Source organism: Perissodus microlepis, chromosome 5, assembly GCF_051167445.1.
Source record: "Perissodus microlepis isolate ML-2025 ecotype Zambia chromosome 5, ASM5116744v1, whole genome shotgun sequence".
Classification (NCBI taxonomy): Eukaryota; Metazoa; Chordata; class Actinopteri; order Cichliformes; family Cichlidae; genus Perissodus; species Perissodus microlepis.
The window spans coordinates 16,376,226-16,393,203 of record NC_140465.1 but is presented as its reverse complement, the minus strand read 5'-3'; the positions used below and the strand labels follow the sequence as shown (position 1 = coordinate 16,393,203).

At 41.4% G+C, this 16,978-nt stretch overlaps 1 protein-coding gene across 1 annotated transcript; it reads right to left on the bottom strand.

The window, feature by feature from the left end:
- Positions 1–1,269: 1,269 nt before the first annotated feature.
- LOC146386985 (fidgetin-like protein 2) lies at positions 1,270–16,536 on the bottom strand. The gene is made up of 3 exons (XM_084928277.1): positions 16,341–16,536; positions 15,372–15,604; positions 1,270–7,856 (listed from the first exon to the last, which is right to left on the bottom strand). The coding sequence occupies exons 2-3, from the start codon at positions 15,394–15,396 to the stop codon at positions 6,709–6,711; spliced, it is 1,173 nt and encodes a 390-aa protein (XP_084784403.1). The 5' UTR covers positions 15,397–15,604; positions 16,341–16,536; the 3' UTR covers positions 1,270–6,708.
- Positions 16,537–16,978: the final 442 nt, after the last annotated feature.

The window sequence follows — 16,978 nt, the reverse complement described above, 5'->3', positions numbered from 1 at the left end:
GAAAACCAAGTCGGCCGCCGAGGATGTAAGCGTCACCTTCTGCCACACATGCTGCAACTGTCTGAATCGTGCATCTTGCAGACCACTGCTACTGCCATTTTAATAACGTGCGAAGAACAGCTCATTTCCACACTGTTTCTCTAAATGTGTTGCTTCCCTCTGTAGATGTTGTAAAATAACCCAGGTGCATTATAATACTGTACAGTGCAGAGATTTTGTTTCATTTCTTCCCTTTAGGTTTCTGTCCTCCTTGCATCCTAATGTATAGAAGTGCATCGCTGCAGAGGTAGGACGTGGATTAAGTAGAACATTGGTCTGATCTGTCAGGTTGTGTGTTGTGGGAACAGATTTATGAAGGAGAGAGGGAGGCTGTGAGTGTCTGTAAGGGGTTGCACGGAAAGGGATTCAGCTGTAATCTGCAATATCTCCTTCACCAAATGTGGGCGAGGACTTCTTTTTCATATAAGAGATTTGTTTGTCAGCTCTGTCAACTTCCAGCTTTCCTTGCCCTTCTTGCCTGACTGAAAAAAGACTGATTGTAAAACTGATATTTAAAGCTCAATTTGGCCGTTTTCACTCCCACTCCCTGATTTATTAATAGAGTGCAGCACCCTCTCTCCCTTCTGGGTTTTGTTTTCCATCCCTGCCCCTGTCTGCAAATATCACAGGCTTTGACTACTGTATTTATATCTGTAAAATCTCTAGATGGCTTTGGCATACTTCAAATGCCTTCTTACAGATATCTAACACCCTCTAGTGGGCTTTGTTGAAACACCACTTCCACAGATTTAGGGATGGGTAAAAGTTAATAATATAAGGCACTATAAGTTACTTTCTGGTGCTCTTATGGTGTATGGCGAGATGTTATCTCTCAGGCTGTTAATCCAGCAGTTCCCCATCAAGACGGGATCTTGCCAAACAAAATGAAAAGGAGCAAGTGGAGCCCTGGCAGTCATCTCCAATGGCTTCACAGACAAATTGGGGCAAAATTATTTAATTGTTTTTTTTTTTTTAATGTTTAATTTTGTAAAATTCAATTAAAAGATTAAATGTAACTTTTCATTTTGAAATGGCTCATTTTTGTGGGGACTTATCACAAACATTATATATTTAATGTTTGCCGGCTCTAAAGAGAAATATAGCCTCTTCTAGAAGAACTACTCATTTCATAATTTTAACACTAACTTTTTCACTTGACTTTCTGAATTTCAAAGTAAGTTTGACCATATGTGGTTCAGGAAAACCCAAAAAAGGTACACTTGTCCTACTGCACAGGTCTCTACTTGGACTGAAGGAGGAAATCTGCAGACTTCTTTGGAACTGAAGAAACTAAAATAACTGGATGATCCAAAGGAGAGAGTAATGAAATGGATAAGCATAATGTATTCGCAGTTACTAGGTTGTATTTTTCTCATTCTTTTAATGCAAAACTTTTAATCACAGTCTGTGCTTGCCATTCTGCAGCCATACGTTTGGTTAATTAACATACTTTTACAAATAAAGCCAGACAATAACCAAAAAGAAAAGATATAACCTGAACTTGCAGGAGTGATAATGGCTTTCCTATTTTTATATTGAGAGAAGGTATATAAGGCAACGATTAACATTCAACGTGGTGAGAACCATCTCGAGGGGACCCTGTAGGTGTCACTGTTATACTTGTTATGTGGTGTAGCTGCTGCAGTGTGAGTGTCATTAGAAGGGCAGAGACAGCAATTCAAAACAGGGGTCATGTGCTGATTTTTCTTTTTTTCGTTTTCTGTCTTATTCCACACTTGCGATCACAACTGTGATCTCAAATGCGGAGATATAACTAAGTCAGGTTAATAATTTCACTGATTTTAATGCTAAATGTGAGACATAACATAGCTGAATTTAAATTGTTAAATAGGAACAGAGGTTAGCTTTATTGTAGATGAATGGACTAACAGTTGCTGTCAGGAATATGGCTTAAGGTGTGTTAAAATACAATCCTTAATCAGAAGCAAAACAAAGAGAGTTTTGCTGTGACATGACTGACGTTGCAGCAGGGCGAGACTTACTGTGGCTGAGAGGACAAAAATTGTCTGTGACATGTCAGCACAGGCTCGCTGCTCTCTCTCACTCTCTTGAGCTCAAGTACATGACATAAATGATGATATGGTTTCCTACAACTTGAAAAAATACAAAACATTAAAATATCAATAGAGCTCACACTACTGATGAAAGAGGAGACTTGTATTGAAAGGTAGAAGAAAGGTGATTTAGGTGGCTTTAAACGTGGTGTGTTTGTTGACAGATAAGCTGGTCCGAGTATTTAAGAAAACTGCTGATCTTCTGGTATTTTCCCACATGAATATCTCTAGGGTTTACAGCGAATAGTCAGGAAAACCAAAAATATCCAGTGTGTGACAGTTCACTGAGCAAAAATGCCTTGTTGATGTCAGAGGAGAATGGCCAGACTGCTTTGAGCTGATAGAAAGGCAACAGTAACTCAAATAACCACAACCATGGTATGCAGAAGAGCTTCTCTGAATGCTTCTCTGAATGCACAGCTCATCGAATCTTGATGGGCTACACCAGCAAAAGACCACCATGTGTCAGCTCAGAACAGGCATCTGAAGCTACAGAAGATGGGAAAAAAATGTTATTTGGTCTTATTCAGATGGTAGATTCAGAGTTTGGCGTAAACAACATAAAAACATGGCTCCATCCCACCCTGAATCAGTGCTTTCTTTACACTGGTGGTGGTCGTATGACCCATCCATCCGTTTTCTTCTGCTTTTCTATATCAGGGTTGCGGCGTGACTGCAGCTTATTTTCCTTTACATTTTGGTTATTCTGCACAAAATCTCAAACTGGTTTCTTGAGCACAAGAATACCTTCACAGTACCAGACAGAAGAATGAGCAAGGTGTAACTAATGAAGTGGTCGGTGAGTCTTCCAATGTGTATCTAATGCATTTGATGGTTTGGTGATTTATTCCTACAACAGGACAACGACTTAAAGCACAACTGCAGATTACACAAGAACTATTTAGAGGTGAAGCAGTCTGAAGCTTCTATCTCTAATGAGTGACCAGCACAGTGACCGGATCTTAACCCGGATGAGCTGCTGTGGGAACAGCTTAACCGTGTGGCACACAAGAACTGCCCATCAAACCAATGCAACTTGTCAGAGGCTTTGCAGAAACTGTGGAGTTAGATACACCCGAATCAAATAACAGAGTAAGAAAAGTCTAACGTTTCCTTAGCTGATTTTAAAAGAGAGACAGAAAGTAAACGGACGCTTTTTCCGAGCCAATACTTTCTTTAACTGTACGTCAACTTAATGTCACTTTGCGAAGAGAAATATGCCACTGCCAGGCTAAAATATCACATTGAACCCAGTAAGTATATTTACTGCAGTAACCCATCAGGTCATCATCATAGCATCATTTAGTGAAAGATCAGTACATTCAAACCTTAAAACATTTTTAATTTCCACAGACAAAAAGAGAAAACTCAAATATTTTTCTTTTTTTTTTGGTATAATATCTTCATTTCCATGTCACAACAGTCTCTAGTGAGGTAGACTATAACAGGTCAACAGTTTGAAACGCTGGTCTTTAAACTGGTATGTGAAATGACATGAAATAAATACTTCCATGTACAAGGTCTTCAACATGAGGTAGAAACGGTTACAGAGAATGTACAAGATACAAGAAAAGTACATGTGAATCACAAAGATAACAGTGAAGTCTGATTTTCCATCTGCGAAGGCCAACACTGACTCCACCCCCTTCACTGAATCAGAGTAACACAAAGAAAAGGCAAATGCTTCCCGCAATGTGTCTTTTGAATGCAGAGCACATCCTGTGTTGATTCACTTGTTGTAACCAAATACTTGTAAAAACCTGGGGTAAGCATAAATCATGATTTACTTAGCACCTCTTTCCTAATCTGAATTTCTTTTCTGGTGAGCCTCTACTTTTTCCCCTTAAACCGCATTCTGAGTAAGATAGTAAAAAAGCACTAAAATGGCTTTTAATTACACTGAATTTCCAATTAGTAAAATTAAAGGGGAATCCATTCACTTTAGATTTGAAGTTCAGCTTTGTAACAACCTAGACATCTCAAGCTCATGTTTCATTTGCCCTCCTGCTTCCACTTAAACAGATTTCTACTTTAAACTGCCAGTTGTGACCAATCACACCTGTTTCTATCACCGCATGTGATTGAGAACATTTCTGCCAATTTATGACACCAGAGTTTGTTGATATTACATCTTTCACTCTGGTGGCTTGTGGCTCTATCCAGTTGGGTTTAGAGGTGCTTATGGGTCAAAACTGAAGTAAGAGTTTCCTGATTCGTTCATTTAATAGGCTTTTTAAAAAATTAGAGGTTGGCACAGTTCATAAATCAGTGGCATAGCAGAGCAGCAAAGCCCCAGTGCGCTGACAGTGTTGATATTCAACTTAATTCAACTTGAAGTTAGGGCTAAATTCAAGCTGAATCAAGTGGTTTTAAAATACTGAAATGGTGACTGGATACTTTATTAAGACATTTAATAAAAATATCGCTTATACACCATATACTGTAGTGTGTGTACATCTTGATATGTGTTTATCAGGAGTGCTTTTCCTTTTCCCCACTGCTAACTACGCTAACACTTGACATGCCAATATTTTCTCCACCAAAACCTACTGGAGACTTACATCTATACGTGGAAAAAAAATAGATCTAAAAACATCATTGATGTACATATGGCATGTCTTTAAAAAAAATATCTGAATTACATTCAACATTTCAGGCCTTGATATAAAAACCTCGAGTTTCCCGGAGCTAAGAAACCATGTAGTGTTTTGTGTGTGTGTGTGTGTGAACGCATGTACATGTGTATGTGCACGTGTGCGTTGACACTATTAAAAGGCCTTAAAAGTTCATTGTTTCCCTGAAGTGTCAGCCATGGCATCGTTTTCATCTCGCTCCATTAAAGCTCCCCCACCGACACCCTAAGGTATCAACATACATTCGTAGTTCATCTTTCTGAGGTAACAATATTCTTCCTGAGTATTCAATAACACGATAAATCATCCTTCTGACAGGCAAAAGTAAAGAGAAAAACATATAAAGAAGTCAAATCTAACGACAAGCAGGTAAATTTTAACAAAGTATGTAGCTGAATAAAACTTTTAAGAGGCACTCGCTCAGAAGCATATATCCTCTGCTGCAACGTGCGTGCCTGTGCAGCCACACTGAAGCAATAATGAGCTTTTATGTAGCTAACCTGCACTGAGTACATCTTCCCAGTATGTACAATCATCTATGTTTTTCCATTGTACAGTCTGAGATAAAGTTGGGTTAAGGATTAGCAGAAATATCTGTGTGAAGAAGATGCTTTTAAGATGATTGAGCCATACTTGATTTACCCATACTGCGACTTTATGAAGGCTAAATACATTTTCAATGGATTTTCATGAATAAAAGCTATTTAAAGTATTTCCCTACTTCAAAAAAAGAAGAAGAAAAAAAAAGAAAAACAAGACAGTTCACCTGCAAATCCAATATATGTATTTTTCCCTCTGTTGTCTAGTGCTGTTCATCAGTCTGGATTATTCAGGTGTGAGTCAACAGTTGTTAACTCTGCATTATAAATAATAGGACTAAATAGCGATGGCCTTGTGATGCTCAAAATAAACAAACAAAGAAGAAACAAACAAACAAAAAACACCTAAAAAAAACAAGCATCAATGTTTTACTGTGGCCAGTTTTCAGTAGGGACTATTTTACATCTGTCTACATACACCAACCAAAAGTAGTGTGTAGCTAGCTAACACCCATCTTGCCATGGGCAGATGCATGGACCACAAGGCAAGTGCCATTTAATTCCATAATTCCAACTAAACTCTAAATTAATACATTGCAGGAAAAATACATAATTTTGATTCTGAGGTCAACTGCCTGTCAAGAAAAGAGTGGCGTCATGTATATTATGACATAATTACGCAGCATAAGCAGCTTGATATCTATAAATGAGACAAAAATGGTAAGTTGGTGAGCAATGAGAATAATTAATCAGAGGACAAGAGGTCCAGGAGAGAAGATAAACATAAACATGGAGATTAAAAAATATATCTAAACAAAAGAAAAGTGAAATGAAACCTGAAAACATTCATTTCTCAAGGCCAAGCCAAGCACAAAGACTTACAGCCAGCAGTGTAGTTGGGATTGTGCTGAAGTAGTATGGCATTCTCACCACTTCAGTTATTGCTCTTTTTACTTTTTGGTCATAATGATTTTTTTATTATTAATTTTTTTGGTTTTTTGTGGTGCGATAGAGCATATTGCAGTCAAAGGCCTTTTAAATACATAACGGCCACAAACAATTACACCAACTCCAAAAACAATGTTGCAGTGCTGTTGCCACAGTAGCAGAAAAGGGAATAAATAGGATCCTGAGAGAAACAGACACGCGTACATTTAGACTGTCTTAATGATATCTATGTAGCGAATGCCTCAACCTCACTCCTAAGACCGACCTCAGCCTTACAGGGCAAAACGCCTCTGTGAATCTTTGGGAAAACATGATAAACAAAAATGTTAATGTACAGGAAACACCGGTCCTGTAGTAGGGAAATTAAATGTTTCATCGACAAATTCAATGTTATTTCCCCGAGTCTGTCAGGGTTAGGAACCCTGGGTGGTTTTTAAGAAGCAAGGGAATCCTTCAATATGCCAACCTGGTCTGTTAGTGCCCTCCAGTGGGGTCCTCAGAGTGTGCGTGAGATGCAGATATCTTCATTGGCATTCTCTGCTGCTGAGGAAAGCTGTGCTCCCCCGATACACTCTCTCCTGCTAGGCCTGATGGCGGGCTGTACTCCCCTGCCCTGACGTAAGGGGGTGATATGAGGGGCTTTCCAGATTTGAAAGACTGTGCATCTGAGGCGGGCACACTCATATCATAACCATTGCCGTGCCCATTGTCGGAAGCTTTGTTGTGACTGTTCCCGTTGCCATATTTTCTATAGCGAGATCCTTCCACCTCTGCTCCCTCTTGTCGTTCCTCTGTCATTTCAAAGGCCTTGCGTTTCAGAGGTACACCTGTCTCGAGCGTCCCTCCAAGGCTGTGAGATGGGTAGTTGTAAGTCCCCCCCACCATGGTAGGCCTAGGGGCCAGAGGAGTGGGAGCGCTAATCCCAGACGACAGGTAGGACGCACTGGGGCGGCTGTATCCCGAGGACAGGCTGGTTTGGGGGTAGCACCCTGGGGGGTAGTTGTAGACAGGTGGGCTAGGGCTGTAGTTGGACACTAAAGTAGGTGGAGCCTGCAAAGAGTGTAGAGGGGTTGGTGGGAGTGCTGCACTGGGCTGAGGGCAGTATCCTGAAGACAAGTAGGTGCTGTTGTAAGCAGGAGGGTATTCCTGAGATGATGGAGCACTGCACGAGCCAGCACCACTAAAGCCTGGCTCAGGGGCCAAATTACTGCTCACCACTGTTACACTTCCTGTAGTTGGGATCCCCACAGAGGCAGGGGCCACCTTGGTGCCAGTGAGTGCCTCAAGTCCAGGGTAACAGTCCATGCCTTGAGCCAGAGTCCAGGGCTCAGAGTCTGATTTTAAGAAAGTCCCATGCTCTGCGTAAGCTCCCGTAGCAGGGCGGTCCAGGCCTGAGTACTTCTCAGCGTAGCGCTTGAGCAGAGAAGAAGCACTAAGGGCTGATATGTCGTCACTGGCCCAAGGATAACTTGTAGGGGCGTAGCTTCGGCGAGGACCTGTAGCGTAGGGGTCGTGCTTGTTGGCAGACGGTGGCGAGGTGGTGGAGGTGACATCTAAGTGCTGTTCAGGCCACTGAGATAAAGGGGCGCCGTGCTCCGGAGACCAGTGCATCTTTAACAAACCTGACAGAAACAAGAACAAAGAAGTTATTTCACATAATCTCAGAATAATAACCCTGATCAGATAACATTTCTACACCTAGTTTATGGTATTTAGCCCTTCACAGGGATTCCAATTTCTTCTAAAGAAGACAAGATCTTATGTGCCCTCATAATCACCTTGCAACGCTGGCTCTTTTCCACAGTTTTGTCAATGCTTAGCCCATGTCCTTCTAAGCAGTCTCTACCAGGCGGAGGCCAACTGCTCTAATCTGTATGAGAAGCTGCCAACATAGCCCCCAGCCTGGTCTCCACGGCGATAAGCCTCTATCAGCCTGCACACTGCCCTCTGCCTTCGTCTCTCTCACATTGGGGCCATTGTATTTTCTCTTTGAGTCTCTTAGCCCACAAAGCCACCCCCACCAAGCGTGTGATCTAATTCGGCCCAAACCTCAGGGGTCTGCTGGACAGGGGGGGAAAAAGAGGGCGGGGTCACTGGCGAGAGAGGCTAGCTTTTCTCCAAATTACACAGAGACTATCCCACTAGCATCTATGGACACTGAAGTGTGTGTCATTAGTGAAGTGACTGACTGATGAGTGAAAAATGACGGATTTTTGCGCGGCATGTGTGATTACACGCGCACATTTGCACAGAGTAATCCGCTGGTTTAGTGGCTCAGGGTTTGTCTTTTTGAACTGGCATTAAGCTGACATTCCACACATTGCAGAGTATTACTAAAGTGTCCTGACCCCAGGCTTTGACCAGAGGGGCTTCCTTGCAACCACTGGACAGCTTTATTGATTTCTGATACCCGTGCATCAATATACAGTACTGGACAAACATGGTACCATCCTACGGGCACTGGCCATTTACTTGTTGTGTCACATCAAGTTATCACAGTCTAAATGTTCGAAAAAAGTCTAACGGAGATGTTGGAACAAGATAATAGTTTCTGCTGTGTAAAACCTGAACCATGAAGTAATTGAAAGAAAAAATTCTAATTTTGTGAAACTGTATTTTAGTGAACATCTAATAAATTTAAAAAAAGAAATTATATATCAGTTTGCATATGCAGGTTTTGATTTGTATCATGTTTGCTACATCTGACATTTCTGTGCAATGTATTGCTTAAAAATGAACTTCTGTAATTTATTTAGGTTTTCACTCATGTCTGGTCTGAAACTGTCTGCAAGTGGATTATACCAGGTTGGGTCATATGTCCACACGGACCACCAGATGGGTTGCTAAACGGTCCACACGTTGATCCCTAAATTAAATGATCCTTCAGCCTAATAATCCCTCTCATCCATTCCAGGGATAGCAAGTGCTCTTGTCTGGCACAAGCTCCACCCTTGAGCTGAGAAATCCCCACGCTCCAGGGAATTCTGACCCGTCACGGTGCACAAAAACATTACACATTCAAAACAGCAAACACAGGCATCAAAACCTACCTAAACAAAATAACTCGACCTAACCCTGAGAATTATTAGTCATACACCTGTACACTAGACAGACTCATATTCTGTTTAGTTCCGAGTGTGGGTTTTTAAATAGTATTTCACAAGCCCCAAGGGAGTAGGGGTCGTCTAAGCCTCTGTGCCTGCTGTGTTGTGAATGATATTCCATATTTCTATGCAATGCCAATGAATGACTCAGTCTTTCATGTCAACATCAAATCCCCCAAAATGTATCTGAAGGAGATTAAGGGATAAAAAAGGAGCACTTGCAAGGAAGAAGCCCTCATGACATGTTCCCGGGGTGTTTGTTACTGTCATGTTTTTAAGGTCATTCACATTAACAGAACCACAAGTGTGAAAAGTTTATAAATGTGTGTTGATAACTGCTCTACCGAGATCTCCACTTTGTCGTATTTGAATTCATAATCTTGATGCTCCTCGATGGTAAACTTTCAATTTGATTTTTTGGAAAAATGTTGCATGCTTGCATGCTTAAAATATTTGATAAATCCAAAGGAAATTTACAACCAATTTCTGATTTCAATGCAGACGAACAGCTAAAAGAAACAAAAGGGAAAAAAAAGAAATATGACCCAGTGTTTGATTTATGTCTTCATAGAAGAAGTTTATAAGAAACTGCTCACAGTAGGCTCAACACTACAAAAGCACTAGTGCAAATGGGGAGTGCAAATACATTCAGTTCAGTTTAATTCAATTCAATTCAATTTTATTTATATAGCACCAAATCACAACAATAGTCACCTCAACCGCTTTATATTGTATGAGCAAGCACTTGGTGACAAGGGGAAGGAAAAACTCCCTAGGTTGTCCTTTCTCATATGTAGCACAGAACAGGGGACAGTGTGTGTCATTTGTGTTCTCATATCTGAAAATACTCTGGGCTACCATGGCTCTCACTGAACAACAGCTCAGAGAGGATCCTATGATCCTATATTGGATCAGCGGAAGAGGATGGATGGATGTTTTTGCCAATCCCACTGAGAATCTGTGTCCCGCTTTGTAAAGCTTCCAGCTCAATACTGCATTTTTCTTTATTACATATAAAAACTATTAAACAAGATTACTGACATATGTGTGAAGATAATCTGCAATGTGGCATTTTTAAAAAAATGAAATGGCCTCATGGAATTATTCTCATATAAATTCAAAGCTGGCCAACATCAATGACATATAGTGGTGGCCATCAGTGTGGTATTCACTGATCATACTGATTGCAGGCATGTGGCAACCATTTTTCCATGTTGTCTTCAGTCTAGTTCTCTAACGACATCTCCACCACTGGCTCTATAATTTAGCCAAGGCTCATTTGAGCGCGGTGATCTACTATTTCTGGAACCTTCACCAATTTTGGCAAAAGGAATTTAAAACCTGAAGACATGGAAAGATCCCCCTGAGATGAGAAGATGAAGAGTTAACAGGTGAGTCCGTCTGTCAAGAACCAGACTGAGAAAAGTACCTGAGTTAATGATGGATTAGAGCACATGAGGCTTATGGGAGCGTTAGAGCGTGTTTAAGCTAACAGTCAGCTCCAAGAATTAAAGAAGCATCACTTGCAAACTCTCAATCCTGGCGGTAACTTTCACAACATAACATAACACAAGTCTTTACGTTACATTTTCAAAATAACTTCATAGTTATTTTTCATTCTCATCTCTTCATAATTTTCCAAAATAATAACATATGGCAGCTACATCAGGAAAAAAGTATTTTTATTCATCTTTAGGAAAAAAAAAAAGATTTTTGAACTTTATTTTTGAAACACATACTTTTCAAAGAGTTTGTTCCATGTCCACTTAAAGCTGGACAACATGTGTTTTGACCTTTGAATTTTGTATGGAGTGACACATAAGTGTCCAATGTAGTGGTTTATGTGCAAGTATGCCCTCAACACTGACACAAATACAAGAAAACAGCCTTTGAATAACTGTCCACTGTAGTGACCACAATGCGTGAAAGGGTTAATGAGTATATTTCATTGCGTATTTATATATTCTGTATTTATATAGGTATATATTTGCTATATTTATGCATATTCTCTTTTTCCCGTTTATTTTTTACTCTAACTTCTTACTATGCAAATTTCTGTCGGTGTTCTGCTACTGGAAACAGAATTTCTTTAAGTAATCTTCAGGAAAAGTTCTCCATTCTTCTTGCAGGACATTCAAAGCTTCTCACTGATGTTCATAATTCCATCAGGGCCTGTAAAAATACTTATGCCTAAATCTTATGCCTGACTCTGCCAGACTCTTTTATCTTTGACATTTTTGTAGGTTTAACTAAAGAAATTGGAACAATGATGTGATTTTTATGGCAGGTTGCTTGTAACAAAGTGACTACAGATAGAATTTAAAATCAGTTCTTGAAGTTGTTTAATAAGTATAGACACTGGTTCATTCCTTGAGTTTGGTGCCTTTTTATGACCGAATGATTCATAGGTCAGTGTTAAGTGCCTAAACAAACAAAGAAACATTCCTCTGAAAATGGTCAGGCCCAAGGACTGGACTGAAAATGAGTGAAAAAGCAGTCCATGCCCAAAGAAAAACTTTACAAAACCTCCAGAAAGCCTGAAGAGCTTTTGCTCAAGCCCACTTTGAAAATGACATGAAAGTCTGGCTCATGTCGATACACAGACTAGATCTACTTTATAATATCAAATTCCTGATAATAAGCTGGCTAGAACATTTCTGAGATGACTCAAAAACAGGAAAACAAAGTTAACTGCTATGCATGCAGGAAATGCTGACTCTTATGTTCAAAGGTGCATGTAACCAGAAATCTTTTGCAAACTGAAAGCGCTAAATTGCTGTTACTATGACACCCCACTCAAGTCCTGTGTTTACATGTCTTTGCAATAAGAGACAATGAAACTGACTGAAAGCAGGAAGTCAAGTCAAGTCACACAGAAAAGCACTAACCCTCAATCCCTATGCTTGTGTACTACATGAACTCAGAGTTCACTACACAGAAAAATGTGCCTTGCATCAGTGTGTAATCATGTGTGCCGTGTGTTTAAAGACAGCCAAAGACAAACGCATAAGGTGATTCTAATCTGAGACAGATGAGTGCTTAAAGTGTATAGAAACACATCTATGCACAGTTAAAATGTAACTTGTTCTCTCACCTGTTCTCTCACCTGCTTTGAGTGGTCACTAAGACTGGATGCCTATAAACTCCAGCCGCATTGATTTATTGAATAAATGGTCCCCAGCCATCAACAACCACCACCGGAACCAGTTTCAGTGCTCTAATTTGGATGTGACTATTATAATGACTTGTACATTTCGAAAACTCTGGCAAAACTGCTTGAATTTTTCTTTTCTGCAATTCTGCAACTCATGGATAGTTTCTGTGTGTCAGTGGAGGCTAGCTTGACTCCCAGTCCACCGCATGGTCAGTATGAGTAATTAGGGGTTAATTAGATGGAAGTATATGTGGGGGAAGGGGCTAGCTGAAATGAGATTTAGGGGGTTGTGAGGAATAAGAGATGGGTGACTGGCTGGATGGAGAGTGGACACAAAAATCACCCTTCTGCAGCTGTAGGGTCTCTGTAAGTGCTTTCAGTCCACACACAATAAACAAAGACACCCCCTGAAGACGGAAAATCCAAAATACACACACACAAAAATGCACACGCACACACACACAAGCTGCAGCAAACTACAGTCTTATATTGTGTTTTTTCCATGGAGGGTTCAGCTTCAGCTGGCCAGCACGCAGATGGACTCTCGGTCATTGGTTGAGTCAAGCTGCTGGAATGCCAGGAATCTAACCTGAGATCTATTTACAAAGCACATATCCTTTCCATGCACTCAGCACGCCTTGTCTATTCCCAGGCTAAAGGAAGCGAGGGAGAAAACACAAAGAGAGAACGTGATTCCTTACAGTGCTGACAAATGACCTTGTAGCCTGTTTGCACATTACTGGGTGATTTGTATTACTTAGAAGTTGATTCATGCCACTGCCAAGATCAATACACATCAGAGGAGAAACGGTATATGAGTTTACAAGGAGAATGTCACGCCAGCTGAGATGAACAATGAAATGCGCGCACTTTACCCATATATCCCGGTGTTTCAAGCTAACGGTATAAATTAGTGTTATAGTCCTGTGAGCACTGACCAAGAAAAAAAACTGGGTGTGCAGTCAGTGGGAAGGAGAAGACCCACCCTCCCTCTCTCTCCCTTTTATTTCCCCTTCCCCCTTTTCTCCAGGCCTGCACACTACACCAGGCCATGCTGCTGTCAGCCAATCAAATACTGTACCAGGTCTGATTCAGACTTTAAACATCCCTAACCTGAAAGCTATTTGAAAGCTCCAAAGCCAAATGAGAAGATCAAACTATGCCAACCACAGGGTTTGACACAGTTTGATCTCTGAATCACGACACAGCTGGTTTAAGCTTGATCATTCGAATCCTCCGTTCCCTCTCATTTAATTTCTCTTTTCTCTCACTCGCAATTTGTTCATTCTTCCTATCCCTCCTGCTATCTGCGCAATAGCAAAGACCAGACTCTGTGTCCCAGCCTGTGTGGTCAGTTTCCCTTCCCCCACTCCTCTAAGCTCACACACTCACATGTGGCAGAGGTTGGCCTGGCCCCTCTTTGCTTATTGTGTCCACTCATATATCAGGCTGCAGCTGACCAGTCCCTCCTTCTACATCTTCTCCATCTGTCCTTCACTTTGCTCTTTCTCTGTCGTTTTCCCCACCGGCGCCGCACATCTACACTATAACACCTAATAAGGAGCCGCGGCTTGTTACACTTTCTTTTAACAAGCTTTCGCGATTATTAAGCAGGGCTGATGCATGCGTGTGGAGACAGAGGGTGATGTTTATGCGCCCCACTACAACAGCACTAATGAGAGGCTGTTGACACCAGGTTACTAACGATCTGGCTTTCATTCACAGAACTGCTTCACCCTGGTAACGGGCGGCTAAAACGCGCTAACGCCGCTCATCACTCTCACATTATCATCATTAAGGACAAACAATCGCAGTCACCCACACCTTAACGAGCTGTGATTGTTTCCTTATTTGTGTTTGGGAATTGATCTGAAATTTGTCAGTGTGTGTGACACGTGACTGGAGGTGGTGCGGTTGGGAGTAAAAAATAAAATGCCAGAATGTGAGCGTGTTTAGTTTCTATGAGTAGAAAACTGACACACTGCTGTGAGTTGCTTTTGAGGAAGGAATGTGACACGTAGATGTTACCAGAGCTTCTTTCTACACAGACAGCCCCATCGTTGTGCCTCGCGAGACGTCAGAGACAAAGTATCGTGACATTTTGCTGTTTGTTAGCTGCTGCTTCTCTGTGCAGTTGCTTTAGAATACACAAAACATCCAGCAGTAAATCCCTGTTGCATTATTCCAATCAGGTTAGTGTTGTAATCCTGTTAAAGCTGGTCCTGATCAATAAGCCGGTCAGTCAATACAGGTATATTTAACAGTCTAGATAGGAACCTCGCGTAATCAGTACACATATGAGTAAGGGCGGGGCTATTCTGTGACATGTTTACATGATCTGAATATATTTTGCTTTTACATACTTACGTAACAAACAAGTATTTTGTGGAAATGCCTTCCAAATGTGTCAACTCTTTACCACGTCTGGTAAAAATACACCTGGAGTTTATTCAGATTGTACATGTGTACTGCCCTAAAACGGGGATCTAAAGCTTGTTCAAGCACACATTCATTCTGCAAAATATGTGTGGCGTTTCTAAAAAGACAAACATCTGCTGTCTGTTTGGTCTCAAAAAACAGTGTCTGAACACTTTCTGTTAAATTCCTCAATGCAAAGCCTGGAGACTCAGCTGTTAAAGGCATCAGGGTATCTGCCTTCTCAACATGACTGCTCAAGAGATCCCCCTCCCTTCACCCCAGCAATTCGCTTCCCACTGCATATCCACAGGAGATGAGTTCTGGACAAAAGAGGGGCCTGAAGAAGAATGTGTACAGGAAAACAGACTCAAGCAGAACTGGAGCATGGTATGCACGTACAACATGACGCATTCATCCAATAAGTGTCTCCCAAATGCAAACCAAAAAAATTAAAGACTTACTGTATGGGGTGACAGGACTGAGCATTCTGCAGCCCTGGTCCCAGGTGAAGAGGAGAGGACCAGGTCCACTTGGTGCTAGTGAGGGCCCAGCTGCATGCTTCAGGGTCTTCCTGGGTTACTGCTGTTGCTTCTGCTGCTTTTGGCTGTACTGCTGCTGGTAAGGCTAGTGAGTGGCCTCCTGTACTGCTCCATGGTTCATCTCATAGTTCAACACCACTCTGACACATTGCCACCTGAAGAGTGCAAACAAGTCAGTGTCAGAGCCAGCACACACCTAGTCCTGGTTTAATTGCTGTCGCTTGATTGTAATAGATTTTACGAAAATAATGATAACTAAAAATAAAAGTCATGCTTACTCGCTTACACCGTAGAGCAATATTAATATTCGTTTATTTTACTGCAAACCTTCTAACAAAAAAAGTAAAATATTTGTTGTCATGTAAGCTGTTATTGAGTGGTAATGAGCTTTGCATGTATTTTCATTGCGCTTGCTTTTCTGGTTCTTTCCTTAGCTGTGCGCACAGACACAAGCGCACAAGAGAGACTGAAAGTCGAACACTGACACAGCGCTTTACCCTGTGACTACAAGACGGTAAAGCACGGTTTTCATTATAAAACTGCAAACCAACAGAGGAAAGAGAACTCCATGCTGCCCTCTCTAATGCTGAATAGTTCAAGGAAATTTAGGGCAAAAAATGCGTCCAAAGTGCACGCACTTAAAGCAGGCACCAAACAGTCGACACAGGAGGCCAGCTAATTAGAGTTTAATACATATGAAGACAAGGGAAAAAGATGGTAGATAAATTGAAGTAATCTAAGTAAAAACGAAAATGACGACATTTACCGTAAGGAAAAGAGAGAACACCAGAAAGGACCGAAATGTGCAGGGAGCAGCGGAAACATTGTCATTACTGCTGAAGGGAAACCAAAATCTATTTTTTCCTAATAAGTGAGTAAATGGTTACAGACCTGACCATGCCTGGATTTGCCCGATGAGTGTTTCAGTTTGGGAAGTAATCCACTACTCCACAAATTGTAACAGAAGGTCTCTCTCCCTCTCTCTCTGCGTATGTGTGCATATGTGTGTGTGTATGTGTGTGTCAGTGTGTTTGAGCCTCTTCTGGGATCCTATCCTTTTCTCCTACACTCCCTCGCTCGCCCTCCAGCTCGCCCCCCTCCCCGCCCTCGCTCTCCCTCGCCTGGTGACAACAGAGCAGCGCACGCATCCCCTCCCCCAAGCACGCCACCCCTCCCCCTCCGTCTCCCTTCTCTTTTGTTAAAACTATTTCAGCAGGAAGGGAGAGAGAGGGAAAAAGTGACCAATCATGCAGTGTCAGAGAAGAGCCTATTTCCCCCCCTGCGGTGTGTGTGCATGCGTCTATGTGTGTCTCTGCCTGAGTGCACATGTACCATTTCTGCACGTGCGGATTTGGAGGATTGATAAGACTTGCATGGGTGGCTGCATGCTTTTGGTTACAAATCTTCAGTCTGATGAATGGGCATGTTGGGACACATGCAGATGTGCAAAAAAAATTGAATTTTCTCCTTCACTGATCACATGAGAAGTTCAGTTATTGCCAATGACTTTTATTGATCTGGTACATTGA

Excerpts from the sequence above, each read along its gene's own strand:
- LOC146386985 (XM_084928277.1), bottom strand. The coding sequence starts at position 15,396 with ATGCTCAGTCCTGTCACCCCATACA. Across the intron at positions 7,857-15,371 it reads CAGTCCTGTCACCCCATACA|GTTTGTTAAAGATGCACTGG; the intron begins GTAAGTCTTTAA and ends TGTTTCTGTCAG.